This window comes from Bos indicus, chromosome 7, assembly GCF_029378745.1.
Source record: "Bos indicus isolate NIAB-ARS_2022 breed Sahiwal x Tharparkar chromosome 7, NIAB-ARS_B.indTharparkar_mat_pri_1.0, whole genome shotgun sequence".
Classification (NCBI taxonomy): Eukaryota; Metazoa; Chordata; class Mammalia; order Artiodactyla; family Bovidae; genus Bos; species Bos indicus.
In genome coordinates, this window is record NC_091766.1 from 86,842,693 (window position 1) to 86,863,422 (window position 20,730).

At 40.1% G+C, this 20,730-nt stretch overlaps 1 protein-coding gene across 5 annotated transcripts in view; it reads right to left on the reverse strand.

Annotated features, from left to right (window-relative positions):
* Positions 1-20,464, reverse strand: part of CCNH (cyclin H) — a 30,564-nt gene extending 10,100 nt beyond the window's left edge. For 4 of the 5 annotated variants that reach the window (XM_019965405.2, XM_019965406.2, XM_019965404.2 and 1 more), the window contains exons 1-5: positions 20,130-20,464; positions 18,139-18,261; positions 5,673-5,746; positions 4,492-4,702; positions 1,121-1,284 (exon numbers count right to left, since the gene is read on the reverse strand). In XM_019965405.2, coding sequence (XP_019820964.1) covers positions 1,121-1,284; positions 4,492-4,702; positions 5,673-5,746; positions 18,139-18,261; positions 20,130-20,246 — 689 coding nt within the window. In that variant the 5' untranslated portion in view covers positions 20,247-20,464. The remainder of the gene's footprint in view (positions 1-1,120; positions 1,285-4,491; positions 4,703-5,672; positions 5,747-18,138; positions 18,262-20,129) is intronic. The other variant, XM_019965407.2, reaches the window with a different exon arrangement.
* Between the last annotated feature and the right edge of the window lie 266 nt (positions 20,465-20,730).

A 20,730-nucleotide genomic window follows, 5' to 3' on the forward strand; every position in this document is an offset into this window, starting at 1 on the left:
CACAAAGGTTTGCTTAGTAAATAAATGAAGGTATAGATCACTTTGGGATTAAATTTATATATTAATATACAACTGATGACTTCTGTTTATAGAGAAGAGGCATACCATAAATTAAACAAAATATAAACCCACAATCCCTTATCTTGGATTTGTTTTGAAATTCAGAATTATTCATGTTTTAGAAAGCTAACATGTGTATATACCATGAAATGTGAAATATTTCAGAGTATATATACACTGCCCCAATGTCTCTGGGGATGTATCCTGTAATCAGTTATATTAATAGCTATGCAAGGAATCTTACAAATATTCCCATTCAGTTGAATAAAGACTAAATCACATCTGTTCATGTTTCCTGCCACCATATCAATGGATTTTGAAATTACAGACAAGGGATTACAAACATAGAAAAGTTTAAATTTAGAAAGTTTTATCATCTTTCTTCCTCAGCTATTTTAGGAATGAATCAAGCAGAAGTTCAAAGGTATAAAGAAATTAAATGTGAAAGTTTAAAAAGTCTAACTTACTACTTGCCTGGGCTTAAGTTAATTATAAATGAATACAATAAGTATCTAGTTAACCTCTGTACAAGATATTACTGTAAGAATCACGTGAATTTAATTCATGTGCTTATCACAGAACTCAGTTCTCAGTGTGCACTTGTGTATCAGCTATTATCGTCTACAGCTCACTGAAACTCATTTGGACATTCTCTAAAGCATCCCTCACTCAACAAGTCTTTACTGGATTCCATGTGCCATCCATGAAGATTAATGATAAAACAAGGCAGATGTATTCATTGCACTCACACTGCTTACCAGTTCACAAAACTTCTAAATTTTCCATATATTGATAGCTGTTATCAATCTTTTGTTAACAGTAGATTTAATTCTACTTTGATCATAAATGGATCATTTTAGCTCAAAAATATCTTACTCAATTTTTAAATATTTCCTTAAAAGGTGCTTCCAAGTCTTCCCTCAGTTGTCCTCACAGATGCTCAAGCATAAGAACATGAAAGACTGCAGTCACAAAGTGAACCTTACTTAAAAACCTGGGACTCCAGGAAGGAATAAACTGAGGGACTGAGTCTGATCGAAGTTAAAACACAAAACAATACCTTTCCATAGTAATTCCTGCTCTGGATGCACTAGATAAAATGGCAGTCAGAGCAATCTGGGAAGGTGTGTATAAAAGGTGAGCATCCGTCAATGCAACTCTATTAAGAAAGTCATCAGCTGTTTTCCTCAAAATCTCTGGATTCTCCAACAGGGGATAGCGAGTCTAGAAAGAGAGTTTGCAAATGTTATCACTTCTGAAAGTTTAATGGAGTAATAACAAGACAAAAATATTTATAGAAACCAGAAAGTGCTTAACACAGAACACTTTTATAAGTATAGCCACTTTTATATGTGTAAGCCACATTTAGAAACCAAAGCACCACTTCATTTTGATTTGAAATTCTTTCTACCAAAAATTTACTTTTTGGAAGTAAATGGAAATGAATCTTGGTTTGATTATAGAATGATTTTTAGTATATGCCTAAGATATATGAACCATCCCTTGTAAATGCTCAGTCATGTCCAACTCTCTTGCCACTCAATGAACTGCAGCCTGCTAGGCTACTCTGTCCGTGGAATTTCCCAGGCAAGAACACTGGAGTGGGTTGCCATTTCTTCCTCGAGGGGATCTCCCCAACCCAGGGATCGAACCTGCGTCTGCTGCCTCTCCTGCACTGGCAGGCAGATTCTTTACCACTGAGCCACCTGATGTTCCCCTATTTTCTAACAATTTCTACCTAATGAACCCTAATCTTAAGCCCTCAGATATATTTCGGATATCCACATTCAAGTCCCAAAGCAGTTAGAAATCTTATACTCTGAAACAAAACAGCCAGAGTCAGTTGTGCAGTCAGACCCAGGTCTTGTCATTATCCCCAAATGCCTGCCCTGATATTACAACCCCAACATTCTGCTCTGACCACAGCGCTCCCTTTCCCAGGACCCAATACTTCACAGCTATTCTCTGACTTCCTCCTCAGAACCTCTGGATCCTTATCCCTATACTTGCTCCTACTCACCAGTGTCCACTGGTTCCGATTTTCCTCTTTAATTCCCTGCCCCAGTACGCTGCCAATGTATTTCCAGCAAAACGTCAATAGCAGTCAAACTCAACCAACCTTCTTTACAACTGTACCCAGATTTCTGGGTCCTGCTAAAGAAAACAATACAAGCAAGAGGTCCGGAAATATTCATATAAATTCAAGTTCACTGACCTCAAAACGGCTCTCAACACTGCCTAGATATGATGATAATATTCCGTTGAAAATGTGTTCTCCCCCTTTTTTGGTGATTAAACACTTTCCACCTGACTCAAAGTCTTTGATAATTCTCAGAAACTTCACTGCTCTCAGAAAATGAACTTTGCTGATAACAAAGACACTATTTCCTGCTACAGTCAGATCCCCAGGCATAACGTTATCCTTCCCTATGTTTTCCTCTTTTCCTCCATTAAGAGAAACAGCCAATTCTTCTACCTTGCTTCGAAATCCCGTGTCAGGCCCTTTCACCACACTCCAAAGGAAAACTCAAGCTACATATATTCGGTTACATTTTACTAGCTCTCTGCATCAGTTTCTTACACTAAACACAACAAAAAACTGTTCCTTTCTTCTAGCAGTCCCCCTGCACCCCATCTTTTCAATCATCCCACCTTCTTTTTCCACTTCAAAGACAAGCAATTTAATCCAAGATATGGATGCATTTTCTCACCTTCGATTTATTCCCCAACCAGCTCCAATCTGCTTTCTTCTTCCACACTCCACAAAGACTAATTTTACCAAGATCACAAATCACCTTTGGCACTAACTCCAGCAAATGTCAACTTTTACTTTGCCTGAATTCTCAGCAGGTTTGGAGAGCTGTCCATGATCATATTATAAAAGCATTCTACATCTCCAAAAGTCCTACCTCTCTGGATATTCTTCAGTCTTCTTATTTTTCTCTAGCTACCCTTTAAATAGTCCTTATGACCAATCCACTTGAAATCTTCCTGGGGCAATCGTGCCCAAATCTATACCTCCTGCCTACCCATCTTCTCTGACCTCCAGACATAAACATATACCAACAATCTACCTGTATCAGACACAATCTACCTGTATCATAAATGTACCACCATCTACCTATATGATCAGGCCAGAAAACTGGGGATTCTCCCACTGTCTTCACTCTATATGCAATCATTCTTCAAGCTCTACCAACTCTGCCTATCCCAAGCCCAAGAAGCTCTCTCTGTAGCCAGTGCCACCACGTGAGTCAAACCAACCATCTTCTGCCTGAACTACTGTTACTGGGATCCCTTCATCCACTCGAATCCACTCTCCTCATTATGCCTGACACATAGCACAGATGTGCAGTCAACACCCGGTGCAGACTGATACATGAGCTTGCAACATGTTGTTTAAAGCTGCAAACCTAATCATGCCACTCTTCAGACTTGAACCCTTCACTGGCTTCTTGTCACTCTGTTCAAAATCTGTAACGTTACTTCCGCAGTCTAGACTGCCTTCCACTCAGGCAGACATCCCCATCTCTCTCTCAGTTCTGTTTAGGTTCTTTAGTGTACCATGGTTTTTAAAATCTGGGCCTTTGCCAAAGAGGTCTCTGAGCAGGATGCTCTTCTACCCCCCAGTCCCTACTCTTGCTTTGAATTTCACCTTGTTACACTTTCTCAGAACTGTCTCCTCTTCCTCTCAATCTGCCATCTGCTTCTAAAGCACCCTGAATTTCCCCTTCTGTTAATACTTAGCACATTGAATATGTGATACTGTCTTTCTCGTGAGACTATAAGGCCTATCAAGTTGAGGCTGTTCCTGTCTAGTTCTTGATTAATCCTTAAGCACAGTGTTTGGCATACAGAAAGTACCCAGATTTTGCCACTCAAGATGAATGAACCAATTTCTGACTTCTGTTTACTCAACTCACACTATTCAAGCCCTTCTTCAGGACGGAAACAACTTTAGTTGTTTTTGTTAGTGTTCTGACAAAACATTTTATTTACTGTTACTTTTGATGCTTATGTATTGATTTTAGTTCACAAGGTCCTAAAAATAGAAGTCACTTAGCAATCTTCTAGTTTAAAATTAAGCCTTCTGTATCCAAGACAGTATACTTGAGTTAGAAGAGTTAAGTCTTTAAAAGTGTTACTATAAAGACACAATGGTCTTCATTAGGGTCCCTGGGCTGGTATTTGCAAATCTACTAAATCAGAATCTCTGGGACTAGTCTGACAATTTCAGTTAATAAGCCCTCCAGGTGATTCTGAAGCACTAAAGCACACTGAAGTTTGAGAACTATTGCCCTAGGAGTCCAGGCCAAATTCATATTTTAGTTAAGCCCATTAGGATCATTATAAATTATAGCAAAATTTTGATTCTTTTAACAATAGCAAAGGAGTTCACTCTACCAATTTACTTTACATCAGCAAGATTACCTTTAAATCAATGAGAAAGCCCTCAAAGGGTCTATAAGGATTGTGGACAATAAGGTGGAAATTAAGTTGCTGTATAAGAAGCAGTTCATATTCCAGAATCTGTTCGAGTGCTTTCTCTTGTCCAAGAGGGCTCTCCCGCAGATTTCCAACAAACTGTGGACTAGATACATTGAATTCATCTACTTTGCAAGCCAAAAATGCACAAGTGAGCCTAGAGGAAAAAATAAGGGAGGAATATGTATAAAATAATGAAATATTTCTAAACGTATGTTCTAAAACTGCCTAATAGTCACAAGTGACTATACTAGACATCTTTGGAAATTGGTTAAAAAAAAGTTTCCTGTTTAATCTTTTTATTCATAAGGTGACTAAAGTTTTAGGTTGAACTGTGTAATAGTGTCATAGCATTCAATTATTAACTTAATGGCAGTTCAGCCTAAATATCTGGGAAAACAAAATAATAGGAGTAAGAGAACTCAGCATCATGAAAATCAAATGGAAGAGGGGGAAAAAGCACACACATAAGTACATATGGGCCTGGGAAGAAAGTTATATCAGAGAAACATTATGACAAGCCATCAGTGGAAGTCTCTAAGGGCATTTAAATAGAGGGTTATTACCTCAAGAACAAACCTATTAAACTCTCATGGCTGCTACATAAATTTTAGACTGAGAAAGATTACCACAAAAAACCAATATGGGACGTACCAGGGGCCTGACCAAGACTGGTAGAAACGGGAATAAAAAAGAAGTATACAGGAACAGTATGACTGACAGCAAGTTCTTTGCGACGTCTCATACTAACTTCATCTTTATTTTTAATGATAAGCACAGCGCTTAGCAGAGACCAGAAACAACAGATCTTTGTTCAAGTGAAATGAATATAGAACTATAGGACTTGTAAATTTGTAGAGAAAGAGGAGTTACCGTAAATGATTCTCAGAGAAACTGAGTGAAGAAAAGTTCCACTGACAGAAAGATATTAGGGTAGCTAATTTGAGAGAAATAGAATGTGAATTTGGACAAGTGCCAGTACAGATGTCATCAGAATTAGTGGGAGTGATCTTAAGTTCAGAACAGAATACAAGTATAAATTACCCTTTATTAGGAAGTCATTTTCACACACATACATGGTCACATAGTAAAAAAGTATTAAGTGAAAATCAATAAATTATACTTACATTATTATCCGGGGGTGGTATTCCATTACTGAATTATTAAGGTAAAAGCGCTTGAAATACATACAAGCTGTACCCTAAGATTAAAAATACACATATTATCAGAACCTACATACAAGTTGTTCTGTATTAAAAAAAAAAAAAAAAAGCTTATTTATGCAACATTCCTTTAAAAGAGTCACTGGTAAAAAATACCAAAACTTATTTTTTCTTAACTCTAAATAAATTGCGATAAATTACTCCAGAAAAACCACAGCCAAAAGACCTTCTGTTGTCCTTCCACACCTACTTTGGGTTAGCCTTCCTGTGGTCACTGACTTCAATTAAAAACTGTATGGTGGTTTTATACAACAGGCTCCCCATTCCAGTATTCATGGGCTTCCCTGGAGGCTCAGATGGTGAAGAATCCGCCTGCAATGCAGGAAACCCGGGTTTGATCCCTGGGTTGGGAAGATCCCCTGGAGGAGGGCATGGCGGGCTACAGTCCACAGAGTCACAGAGTTGGACAAGACTGAGCGACTAAGTATACACATATACTTGTATAATTTATACAAATGATCAAAGCTTAACCAGTCAATCTTATAAAATATTGATAGAATAACACTGTTAGAGCAATGAGTCTTCTCTTTAAATCCACTCTAGATCTGTGATCTAACCGTGATCACTGCTGCCAAACCAAATATCAGAAGCAGCAGCTACCATTTACTGACTGCATCCCATGTGCCACATTTTGTGCAAAGTACAAAACTATCACCTTATTTTAATTCTTATAACAATTTGGTGAAGGGTTGCTATCCCTACAGAGAAAGAAACTGAATATCAATGAGGTTAACTGACTTGCTCAAGGTCACACATCTAACAGGAACAGGGATGTTTTCAACCAAGGTCTGCCTGTACTTTTAACCACTATTTCATTTGGCTAGAACCAATGAAATAAATATCTATTTTAGGATGGAAAAAATATATTTCTTTTTAAGTACTTCTGAAGTTTAGTTTGGTCACTTTACATGAAACAAACATCAAAACTATCAGTTACAAAAATAAGTTATATAAAGGCAAATTCCACAAAGAAGTTTATTCAAGGATTCAGTTTCTTCACCTGAAAAGATCACTTAAACCTACTGCCTCATGTTATAGCTTCCTTATCAGAAAAGGCTAGGACCGAATCTGGAGATGGAAAGGAAGCAAGTCTAAAATTTTACATAAATCTGATCTCAGATAAAAGTCTGATTAAAAAAAGAAAATACTATGAATACTTTTGCACTATATTTTCAATATACTTCATTTATCAATTTTAAAAATGGAGATTATTTACTAGGAGCTTATTCTTTTGTGAGTCATAGATTATTCACTCAGTTTAACTTTAAAATGTATGATCTACTTTCACTTAAGGCTTTCATATTGATATTCACAACAAATCTGTGAGATAATATGGAAAAAATAATTTATATGCATCCTTTTTTAAATCTTGCAGCTTTTAAATTTATTTTCTATCAACAAGAATACACATATCCAGATGGGAAAACAAAATAGTACCCCAGTAGAATAAATGAAGTGGAGACACACAATCTACCTGTAAGAATTCAGATTAAGGATGGTAGAGATAGATGATCCAAGAACTCAGAAAAAGAAGAGGCATAGATTAAGACAAAAGAAATGTTTAACAAAGAGTGAGGAAATATAAAGGACCAACAGAGATGACCAATACCTTAACTCAAATAAAAAATACATTAGAATTCTACCCAGCAAGGCTCTCATTCAAATTCAACAGAGAAATCAAAAGCTTTATAGATAATCAAAAGCTAAGAGAATTTAGCACCACCAAACCAGTTTTACAACAAATGCCAAAGGAACTTCTCTAGGTGGAAAAGAAACGGCCACAACTGGAAACAAGAAAACTACAAACGGGAAAGCTTTTATATACCAGCAAAGGCATATATACAGTAAAGGTAGGAAATCATCCACACACACAGTAGCAACTGTGAGGAGAGTACAAATGCAGGATACTGAAAATGCATTCGAAACTAAGAGACCTGAAACTTAAAACAATCTAGTGTACATTTACACACACACACACACTCACACACACACAGACTTCCATGGTGGCTCAGTGGTGAAGACTCCATCTGCCAATGCAGGAGACGCAGGTTCAATCTCTGGGTTGGGAAGATTCCTTAGGGAAGGAAATGGAAACTCATTCCAGTATTCTTGCCAGGGGAAATCTCTTGGGCAAAAGAGCCTGGCAGGCTATAGTCCATGGGGTCACAAGAGTAGGACATGACTTAGAGACAAAAGCAACTATATATATATGTAAAATCCTCATGCTAACTGCAAACCAAAAATCTATGACATACACACACACAAAGGAATCCAAACAAATAACAATGAACAAAATGGCAATAAGAACATGCACATTGATAATTACCTTAAGCGCAAATGGATTACATGCCCCAGCCAAAAGACATAGACTGACTGAAACAAGACCCATATAGGTACTGTCTACAAGAGACCCCACTTCAGATCTAGGGACACAAACAAACTGAAACTGATGGAATGAAAAAAGATTCCGTGAAAATGGCAATCAAAAGAAAGCTAGACTATTGGGGCTCATTCATATCAGACAAAACAGACTAAAAACTGTTGCAATAGATTAAAAAGGACACTACATGATGATCAAGGGATCAATGCACAGAGATACAACAACTGTAAATACATCTGCATCCTGCATCAGATCAGATCAGTCGCACAGTCATCTCCGACTCTTTGCGACCCCATGAATCGCAGCATGCCAGGCCTCCCTGTCCATCACCAACTCCCGGAGTTCACCCAGACCCACGTCCATCAAGTCAGTGATGCCATCCAGCCATCTCATCCTCTGTCGTCTCCTTCTCCTCTTGCCCCCAATCCCTCCAGCATCAGAGTCTTTTCCAATGAGTCAACTCTTCGCATGAGGTGGCCAAAATACTGGAGTTTCAGCTTTAGCATCATTCTTCCAAAGAAATCCCAGGGCTGATCTCCTTCAGAATGGACTGGTTGGATCTCCTTGCAGTCCAAGGGACTCTCAAGAGTCTTCTCCAACACCACAGTTCAAAAGCATCAATTCTTCGGCGCTCAGCCTGCTTCACAGTCCAACTCTCACATCCATACTTGACCACAGGAAAAACCATAGCCTTGACTAGGCGAACCTTTCTTGGCAAAGTAATGTCTCTGCTTTTCAATATGCTATCTAGATTGGTCATAACTTTCCTTCCAAGGAGTAAGCATCTTTTAATTTCATGGCTGCAGTCACCATCTGTAGTGATTTTGGAGCCCAGAAAAATAAAGCCTGACACTGTTTTCACTGTTTCCCCATCTATTTCCCATGAAGTGGTGGGACCGGACGCCATGATCTTCGTTTTCTGAATGTTGAGCTTTAAGCCAACTTTTTCACTCTCCACTTTCACTTTCATCAACAGGCTTTTTAGTTCCTCTTTACTTTCTGCCATAAGGGTGGTGTCATCTGCATATCTGAGGTTATTGATATTTCTCCCAGCAATCTTGATTCCAGTTTGTGTTTCTTCCAGTCCAGCGTTTCTCATGATGTACTCTGCATAGAAGTTAAATAAACACGGTGACAATATACAGCCTTGATGGACTCCTTTTCCTATTTGGAACCAGTCTGTTGTTTCATGTCCAGTTCTAACTGTTGCTTCCTGACCTGCATACAAATTTCTCAAGAGGCAGATCAGGTGGTCTGGTATTCCCATCTCTTTCAGAATTGTCCACAGTTTATTGTGATGCACACAGTCAAAGGCTTTGGCATAGTCAATAAAGCAGAAATAGATGTCTTTCTGGAACTCTCTTGCTTTTTCTATGATCCAGCAGATGTTGGCAATTTGATCTCTGGTTCCTCTGCCTTTTCTAAAACCAGCTTGAACATCAGGAAGTTCACGGTTCACATATTGCTGAAGCCTGGCTTGGAGCATTTTGAGCATTACTTTACTAGCATGTGAGATGAGTGCAATTGTGCGGTAGTTTGAGCATTCTTCGGCATTGCCTTTCTTTGGGATTGGAATGAAAACTGACCTTTTCCAGTCCTGTGGCCACTGCTGAGTTTTCCAAATTTGCTGGCATATTGACTGCAGCACTTTCACAGCATCATCTTCCAGGATTTGGAATCGCTCAACTGGAATTCCATCACCTCCGCTAGCTTTGTTCGTAGTGATGCTTTCTAAGGCCCACTTGACTTCACATTCCAGGATGTCTGGCTCTAGGTCAGTGATCACACCCTCGTGATTATCTGGGTCGTGAAGATCTTTTTTGTACAGTTCTTCTGTGTATTCTTGCTATCTCTTCTTAATATCTTCTGCTTCTGTTAGGTCCATACCATTTCTGTCCTTTACCGAGCTCATCTTTGCATGAAATGTTCCTTTGGTATCTCTGATTTTCTTGAAGAGATCCCTAGTCTTTCCCATTCTGTTGTTTTCCTCTATTTCTTTGCACTGATCACTGAAGAAGGCTTTCTTATCTCTTCTTGCTATTCTTTGGAACTCTGCATTCAGATGTTTATATCTTTCCTTTTCTCCTTTGCTTTTCGCTTCTCTTCTTTTCACAGCTATTTGTAAGGCCTCCCCAGATAGCCATTTTGCTTTTTTGCATTTCTTTTCTATGGGAATGGTCTTGATCCCTGTCTCCTGTACAATGTCACGAACCTCATTCCATAGTTCATCAGGCACTCTGTCTATCAGATCTAGGCCCTTAAATCTATTTCTCACTTCCACTGTATAATCATAAGGGATTTGATTTGGGTCATACCTGAATGGTCTAGTGGTTTTCCCTACTTTCTTCCATTTAAGTCTGAATTTGGCAATAAGGAGTTCATGGTCTGAGCCACAGTCAGCTCCTGGTCTTGTTTTTGCTGACTGTATAGAGCTTCTCCATCTTTGGCTGCAAAGAATATAATCAATCTGATATCTGCATAGGAGCTCCTCAATATATAAGGCAAATGCTAACAGCGAAAAAAGGAGAAAAGGGCGGTAACACAATAATAGTGGGGGACTTAAACAACCTAGACAGCATATTCAAAAGCAGAGACATTACTTTGTCAACAAAGGTCCGTCTAGTCAAGGCTATGTTTTTTCCAATGGTCGTGTATGGATGTGAGAGGTGGACTATAAAGAAAGCTGAGTGCCAAAGAATTGATGCTTTTGAACTTAAGTGCTGGAGAAGACTCTTGAGAGTCCCTTGGACTGTGCAAGGAGATCCAACCAGTCCATTCTAAAGGAGATCAGTCCTGGGTGTTCACTGGAAGGACTGATGCTGAAGCTGAAACTCCCAATACTTTGGCCACCTGGTGTGAAGAGCTGACTCATATGAAAAGACCCTGATGCTGGGAAAGATTGAAGGCAGGAGGAGAAAGGGATGACAGAGAATGAGATGGTTGTATGACATCACCGACTCAATGGACATGAGTTTGGGTGAACTCTGGGAGTTGGTAACGGACAGGGAGGCCTGGCGTGCTGTGGTTCATGAGGTCGCAAAGAGTTGGACATGACTGAGTAACTGAACTGAACTAAACACCCTACTTACATCAAGAGACAGATCATCCAGACAGAAAATCAATAAGGAAACTCAGGCTTTAAATGACACATTAAACCAGATGGGTTTAACTTAAATTTATTGAATATTTCATCTGAAAGCAGCAGAATAAACATTCAAGTGTACAGGGTACACTCAGACAGATCACATGTAACCCATAAAGCAAGCCTTGATAAATTAAAAAAAACTGTAATCACATCAAGCATCTTTTCCAACCACAATACTATGACATTAGAAATCAACCACAAGAAAAAAATTGTGAAAAACACAAACACTTGGAGGCTAAATAATATGCTACTAAACAACCAATGCATCGCTGAAGAAATCAAAGAGGAAATCAAATTCCTAGGAACAAATGAAAACCAAAGCAGGACAATCCAAATCTTTAGGATGCAGTAAAAGCAGTTATACAAGGGGAGTTTATAGAAATACAGTCTTACCTCAGGAAATAAGAAAAATCTCAAACAACCTAACCTTACTCTTAAAGCAACTAGAGAAAGAAGAGCAAATAAAACCCAAAGTTAGCAAAAAGAAATCACAAAGATCAGGGCAGAAATAAATGAAATTAGACACGAAGAAAATAATAAAAAAAACAAGCTAGTTCTTGGAAAAGATAAGCAAAATTGACAAACCTTTAGCCAAACCCATCAAGAAAAACAGGGGAGGGCTCAAATCAATAATGAAAAAGGAGACGTTACAATGGATACCACGGAAATACCAAGGATCACAAGAGACTTGTACAAGAAACTATGTGCCAATAAAACGAACAACCTAGAAGAAAAGGACAAATTCTTTGAAATGCAAATCTCCCAAAACTGAACTAGGAAGAAATGGAAAATATGGACAGACCAACTGTAAGCACTGAAATAGAAACTATGATTAAGAATCTCCCAAACAAAAGTCCAGGACTAGATGGCTTCATGGGTAAATGCAATGAAACCTTTAGAGCAGGGGTCCCCAACCTCTGGGAGCCAATGCCTGATGGTCTGAGGTGGAGCTGTTGTAGTAATAATAGAAATGAAGCACACACTAAATGCAGTGTGCTTGAAATCACCCCTAAACCGTCCCCACCCCAGCCCTCCAGGTCCACTGAAAAACCGTCTTCCACAAAAACAGTCCCTGGCGCCAAAAAGGTTGGAGACTACTGATAAAGAGAATAGTTTAGAGACTAGTTAACACCCATCCTTCGAAACCCTTCCAAAAACTGCAGAGGGAGAAACACTCCCAAACTCATTCTATGAAGCCACCATCACCCAGATGCCAAAACCAGACTGACACCACAAAATACCACTCATGAACATAGATGCAAAAATCCTCCACAAAATACTAGCAAACTGAATTGAACAATACATTAGAAAGATCATTCACGAGGACTTCCTTGGTGGCTCAGTGGTAAAGAATCTACCTGCTATTGCAGGAGACACAGGCTCAATCCCTGGTCCGAGAAGACCCACATGCTGTGGAGCAACTAAACCCACGTGCCACAACTACTGAGCCTGCGCTGTAGAGTCCAGGATCCGTAACCACTGAGTCCACGTGCCCTAAGGCCTGTGCTCTGCAACATGAGATGCCACCCAATAAGGCCGTGCACTTGCAACTAGAGGAAAGCCTGTGCAGCAGTGGAGACCAAGCCCAGCCAAATGGTCATATGCTGTGATCAAAGGGCATTTTTCTTAGGCTACAAATATTTTTCAATATCTACAAATTAATTACACTGATATACCACATTAACAAAATGAAGAATAAAAACTATATGATCATCTCAATAGACACAGAAAAAACCTGACAAAATCCAACATTGATTTGATTAATACTCTCCAGAAAGTGCACAAAAAGAACCTACCTCAACACAGTAAAGGCCATATATGACAAACCCACAGCAACATCATGCTCAAGAGTGAAAAGCGGAAAGCATTTCCTCTATCATCAGAAACAAGACAAGGATGTCCACTCTCAACATTCTTACTCAACAGTTTTGGAAGTCCTAACCACAGCAATCAGAGAAGAAAAGGAAACAAAAGGAATCCAAATTAGAAAACAAAACAAAACAAAAAAAACTGTTACTGCTGGCAGATGACATTATACTAAACATTGAAAATCCTAAAGATGTTACCATAAAACCACCAGAGCTTATCAGTGAATTCTATACATTTGCAGGATACAAAATTAATACACAGAAATCTCTTGCATTTCTATATACATATGAAAGATCAGAAAGAAATATTAAGGAAACAATTCCATTTTTGACCACATCAAAAAGAATAAAATACCTATGAATAAACCCACCTGAGGAGGCAGAAATCCTGTACTCTAAAAACTGTAATACTCTGATGAAAGATATCAAAGATGACAAAAACAGATGGAAAGATTTACCATATTCCTGATTGAAAGAATCAACACTGTCAAAATAACTATATTACCCAAGGTAATCTACAGATTCAATGCAATCCCTATCAAATTACCAATGGCAGTTTTTGTAAATCTAGAACTAAAAAAAATCTTAAAATTTGTATGGAAACACTGCTGCTGCTGCTGCTGCCAAGTCGCTTCAGTCATATCCAACTCTGTGCGACCCTATAGATGGCAACCCACCAGGCTCCCCTGTCCCTGGGATTCTCCAGGCAAGAACACTGGAGTGGGTTGCCATTGCCTTCTCCAATGCATGAAAGTGAAAAGTGAAAGTGAAGTCGCTCAGTCATGTCTGATTCTTAGCGACCCCATGGACTGCAGCCTACCAAGCTCCTCTGCCCATGGGATTTTCCAGTCAAGAGTACTGGAGTGGGGTGCCAAAGACCCCAAATATCCATACCAATCTGAGAAAGAAAAACAGAGCTGGAGGAATGAGGCTCCCTGACTTATGACTATACTATTAAGATACAGTAATTAATACAGTATGGTACTGGCAAACTATTAGAATCCACCTGCAATGCAGGAGACCCCGATTTGATTCCTGGGTCAGGAAGATCCGTTGAAGAAGGGATAGGCATCCCACTGCAGTACTCTTGGGCTTCCCTCCTGGCTTAGCTGGTAAAGAATTCCACAATGTGGGAGACCTGGGTTCAGTCCCTGGGTTGGGAAGATCCCCTGGAGAAGGGAAGGCTACCCACTCCAGTATCCTGGCCTGGAGAATTCCATGGACTGTACAGTACATGGGGTCACAAAGAGTCAAGACACAGCTGAGCAACTTTCACTGGCAAACGAACAGACACATAGATCAATGGAACAGGATAGAAAGCAAAGAAATAAACCCATGCACTCATGTTTATTCTCAACAAAGGAGGCAAGAATATATAATGAAAAAAAGACATTCTTCAATAAGTGCTGCTGGGGAAACTGAACAGCTACCTATACAAGAATGAAATTAGAACACTCACTAACACCACACACAAAAATAAACTCAAATGGATTAAAGACCTAACTGTGAGACCAGACATCATAAAACTCTTAGAGGAAAACAAAGGCACAATACTCTTTGACATAAATCACAACAGTATCTTTTTGGATCCACCTCAGAGGGTAATTAAATTAACAAATGAGATCTAATTAAACTTAAAAGGTTTTTGCACAGAAAAGGAAATTATAAACAAAACAAAAAGACAACCCTCAAAATGGGAGAAATGCAAACAAAGAACCAACAAGGGATTAATCTCTAAAATATACAAAGAGCTCATGTAGCTCAATATTAAAAAAAAAAAAAAAAGAAACCCAATCAAAAAATGTGCAGAAGATATAATATAGACATTTCTCCTAAGAACATATACCGATGGCCAAAAAGCACATGAAAAGATGCTCTGCATGGCTAATTACTAGAAAAGTGCAAACCAAAAATACAATGAGGTATTAACACACATCAGAATGGCCATCATCAAAAATTTTACAAACAATCCATACTAGAGAGGGTATGGAGAAAAGGGAACCCTCCTACACTGCAGCTGAGAATGTAAAATGGTACAGACACAGTGGAGAACAGTATCACTTCAATTCAGTCGCTCAGTCGTGTCCGACTCTTTGCAACCCCATGAATCGCAGCTTGCCAGGCCTCCCTGTCTATCACCAACTCCCCGAGTTCACTCAAACCCACATCCATTGAGTTGGTGATGCCATCCAGCCATCTCATCCTCTGTCGTCCCCTTCTCCTCCTGCCCCCAATCCCTCCCAGCATTAGAGTCTTTTCCAATGAGTCAACTCTTCGCGTGAGGTGGCCAAAGTACTGGAGCTTCAGCTTTAGCCTCATTCCCTCCAAAGAACACCCAGGGCTGATCTCCTTCAGAATGGCCTGGTTGGATCTCCTTGCAGTCCAAGGGACTCTCAAGAGTCTTCTCCAACACCACAGTTCAAAAGCATCAATTCTTTGGTGCTCAGCCTTCACAGTCCAACTCTCACATCCATACATGACCACAGGAAAAACCATAGCCTTGACTAGGCGAACCTTTGTTGGCAAAGTAATGTCTCTGCTTTTCAATATGCTATCTAGGTTGGTCATGACTTTCCTTCTAAGGAGTAAGCGTCTTTTAATTTCATGGCTGCAATCACCATCTGCAGTGATTTTGGAGCCCCAAAAAATAGTCTGACACTGTTTCCACTGTTTCCCCATCTACTTGCCATTAAGTGATGGGACCAGATGCTATGATCTTCATTTTCTGAATGTTGAGCTTTAAGCCAACTTTTTCACTCTCCTCTTTCACTTTCATCAAGAAACTTTTTAGTTCCTCTTCACTTTCTGCCATAAGGGTGGTGTCATCTGCATATCTGAGGTTATTGATATTTCTCCCAGCAATCTTGCTTTCAGCTTGTGCTTCTTCCAGTCCAGCGTTTCTCATGATGTACTCTGCATATAAGTTAAATAAGCAGGGTGACAATATACAGCCTTGATGTACTCCTTGTCCTATTTGGAACCAGTCTGTTGTTCCATGTCCAGTTCTAACTGTTGCTTCCTGACCTGCACACAGGTTTCTCAAGAGGCAGGTCAGGTGGTCTTGTACTCCCATCTCTTGAAGAATTTTCCACAGTTTATTGTGATCCACACAGTCAAAGGCTTTGGCATAGTCAATAAAGCAGAAATAGATGTTTCTCTGGAACTCTCTTGCTTTTCTGATGATCCAACAGATGTTGGCAATTTGATCTCTGGTTCCTCTGCCTTTTCTAAAACCAGCTTGAACATGTGGAAGTTCCCGGTTCACGTATTGCTGAAGCCTGGCTTGGAGAATTTTGAGCATTACTTTACTAGCATGTGAGTTGAGTGCAATTGTGTGGTAGTTTGAGAACGGTATGGACGGCTCTAAAAAACTAAAACCAGAGCTATCATATGATAAACAATCCCACTCCTGGGCATATATCTGGAGAAAACCATACTTCAAAGATACAAAGACCCCAATGCTCATTGCAATACTATTTACAACAGTTAAGACATGGGAGCAATCCAAATGCCCATCAACAGAGGAATTTAAAAAGAATATGTGGTACACGTATACAATGGAATATTACTCAGCCATAGCCAGGTGGCCCAGTGGTAAAGAACCAGCCTGACAATGAAGGAGACATAAGAGACATAAGTGATATAAGAGACGGGGGTTCAATTCCTGGGTCAGGAAGAGCCCCTGGAGAAGAAAATGGCAACCCACTCCAGTATTCTTGCCTGGACAGAGGAGCCTAGTGGGCAAAGTTCTTGCAGTCACAAAAGAGCTGCACATGACTTAGCAACTGAACAAAAACCAAATATTCCATTTGTAGCAACATGAATGGACCTAAAGATTAACATACTAAGTGAAGTCAGAGAAAGACAAATATCATATGATATCACTTCTATGTGGAATCTAAAAAATTACACAAATGAACTCATTTACAGAACAGAAACAGACTCACAGACTTAGAAAACAAACTTTTGATTAACAGAGGGGAAAGATGGGGGATGAGGGATAAATTATGTTATGATTAAAGTACACACACTACTGTATGTAGATAAACAACAAGAACCTACTGTATAACACAGGAAACTCTAGTTAATACTCTGCGATAACCTATATGGGAAAAGAATGTGAAAAAGAATAGATATATGTATGTTGCTGCTGCTGCTTAGTCGCTTCAGTTGTGTCTGATTCTGTGGGATCCCATAGACGGCAGCCCACCAGGCTCCCCCATCCCTGGGATTCTGCAGGCAAGAACACTGGAGTGGGTTGCCATTTCCTTCTCCAATGCATAAAAGTGAAAAGTGAAAGTGAAGTTGCTCAGTCGTGTCCAACGCTTAGCGACCCCATGGACTGCAGCCTACCAGGCTCCTCCACCTGTGGATTTTCCAGGCAAGAGTACTGGAGTGGGGTGCCATTCCTTCTCCGAGATATATGTATATGTATAACTAAATCACTTTGCTGAAACATAACACTGTAATCAAATATACTCCAATTAAAAGAGAGGATAGAAACAATTACAGAGACAGCATATACAAATGCATATAGCCAAAAAGTTTTAACTACCTGTTTTTCCTCAACAACACCCTATCACAGTACAAACACACAGAAACACACAAGCACATACACAAACATCCGAAACAAAGGCATGAGAACCCAGAGGGAAAGTAATTCTTTTCTTTCCCTATAAAATGAGGATGTCATGACATATCCAGCAGACCTCAAAATTCTTTTGACATGAAATGAGTTTTGAAACACTGTGTAAGATACAATGTAAGAATTCATAATTTAATGCATTCATTGAAAAATGTGACAACAAATATTGATGCATAAATTATATACATAACTAAGGTGCATTTTTGAGTAAAGTGGATAGAGAATTGAGTTAAATATTTATAAGAGGATATAAGTTAGCTTATAAGATTAATCTTTATAAGCTCTTGTAAGTTAGCTACAGAAATTTATACCTCATTACCACTAAAGCTTACCACAACAGATCTTGGCATTGCTGGCTTAAACACCGAACAGAATTCCAATAATCTTTTCTCATAATACTTGCAGAGCGTTATTTCTTCATGAGGCTCAAGAAAGACGGGGTCATTTGGAAGAACCTTTAGATCAAAAGTTAGAACAAAAGTTTAATAAGTTAGATAATCTTAATATTTCTCTGTGCAGATTTAATTAAGTTTTTATCTCTAACCAAAGGGAAATGTACCTCATTTTCTCTTTACAGAATTGCTAATATTACACAAAAATAAGTTTTAAAAAATATTCAATAAACTAAAACTGTGCCACAATTGCGTAACTTCTCAGAATGTCAGCTGAATATTTGCTCACTAAGGTATAAGCAATCATGAGGAGCGTGTGTATATGCTCACAAGTTTGATGTCACTTTTACAGATCAAAAGGAAGAAACCGTCAATGGTTGGAAAACTTTCAATAGCCCTTTCTCAGTCGGTTATTGAGTCACAGAGGTTGAAGTAAAAATCAAGTGTCTCAAGGATATTTCTGACCCTTAACATATTACCTCTTCTGCATCTCTATAAAATTTCTACGAAATACACTGTAGGGTTAATAAATACTACAATTTTACAACAAAAATATCTATTTGGTGCCACTACTGGTTTAATTACAAGTGCCAAAAAAGGTATGTTGAGTCCTAACACCAGTACCTCACAATGTGAGAAAATAAGGTCTTTGCAGATACAATTAGTTAAGATGAGGTCCTACTGAAGTAGAAAAGGCTTCTAATCCAATATGACTGGTAGCTTTGTAAGAAGAACATGTAAAGAGACAGAGACACAAGGAGAACACTCTGGAAAGAAGGAGCTAGAGGCTGGAGTTGGCTGCCACTAGCGGAAAAACACCTGGGGTCACCAGAAGCTGAAAAGGAAGGGTCTAGAAGTTGTAGAGAGCACTACTCCACAAACACCTTGGTCTCACACTTCTAGCCTCCAGAACTCAAACAATAAATCTCTGCTGTGTTAAGTCACTTAGTGTATGGTATTCTGGCGGGCCTAGGAAACTAACACAGGTGGGGCTCATTTTATAGAGACAGCATGGCATTGCGATTCACAGAAGCTGAAACCAGATTCCATGGGTTCAAATCCTGGCTCTGCCACTTACTAGCTATAGCCTGAGAAGTTATTCAACCTCTCTGTACTTCAGTGTCCTCAGATGTAATGCAAGGATAATAACAGTATCTACCTCATGGGGTAGTTGTGAGGATTCTATGAGCTAACAGTTGCCAAATACTGAAAATTTAGCAAAGGAAGTACTACTCTGTACAGCACAAAAATAAAATGATATGAAGTAAACGAGAGTTACAGGTAAAAGTAAAACTGGAAGGGCGTGGCGGACAGACTATAGTCCAAACCTTCTGTAGTCAACTGGTTTGTGCTAACGGTGTCTCATCCCCCTTCTTCTGCCCTGCCCCATCCAATCAATCCAATCTTTCCCAGAAAGCTCTTTCTAGAACAGAATCTGACAAGATTAATTTCCCATTTAGAATCTTTCTAAGGTTTCCCATCTCTCCATCACAGAGTTCAAACTACTTACTTCCGCTTACAAGTTCCCTGCCTGTGTTCTCCAGCCTCTCAACACTCCGCTTCCGCCACACACGATCAAGAGCGCTACAGAGACCAGCTCTGCGATTTCTGAACTCCGCCTTTGCACCTGTGGCTCTGTCCGCCGGGAAAGTCCTTTCCCCATCTCCACACCAGCCACTAAGAGAAACCTACCCCCGGTACATTAGCATCCTACAAAGTGTTTTCTTTGCCTTGTTACTGACTATACAGTCCGCCGCTCGACTGAGGGGATGGACGGCCTTGTCCGTCTCCTTACCCACTGTACCTGGCAAGGTGCTCGCTGTTGATTAGATGGATAAACGCACTCTGCGCCGAGGAGGCGGGAGGGAGGTGTGGGGTACGTCCTGGGGGAGGGGGGGACAGGCAAGAGTTTACAGAGCCCGAGCCCTCACCTTCCCGTTCGCCACCGCTTTGCATTTGAATTTGCGGTTGGCGTCGGCCCGCAACCGCGCCAGCTGCTCCTCGCTGGCGAAAGTCCAGTGCCTCTTCTGGCTACTGTTGTGGTACATCGGGAAATCGGAGGCGAGGCCCAGGGAGCCTGTAGAGAGAACACCACGAACTGTACAAAACCTGACGTAAAGCACCTAAGCCACCTCCAGGATCCCACGGAAGCCAAGTCAGGAGAACCCGGCGCGGGGGCGATGACGTCAACCTCACGTGGTAATTCCGTCCCCAGTCGCGTTTCCGGAGCGGATTAGGAGGAGAACGGCTCCTGGTGTCTCCAGCGCCTGCTACCCCAAGTGGGCGTGGCCCACAGAAGCCGCTCCTCCTTTCCTGGCCCTAGCTCCGCCCCTTCCCGACAAGATTTAAAGGAGAAGCGACGCGGAGGGCTGTTCAAAAGGGAATAGCAGTACATTTAGGACTTGTGAAAGCTAACCTGAACAATTTAACGTGCTGCGATTCATGGGGTCGCATGGAGTTGGACACGACTGAGCGACTGAACTGAACTGAACGATTACATGGGGATGACATTGGGCAGATCAGATTGAACAG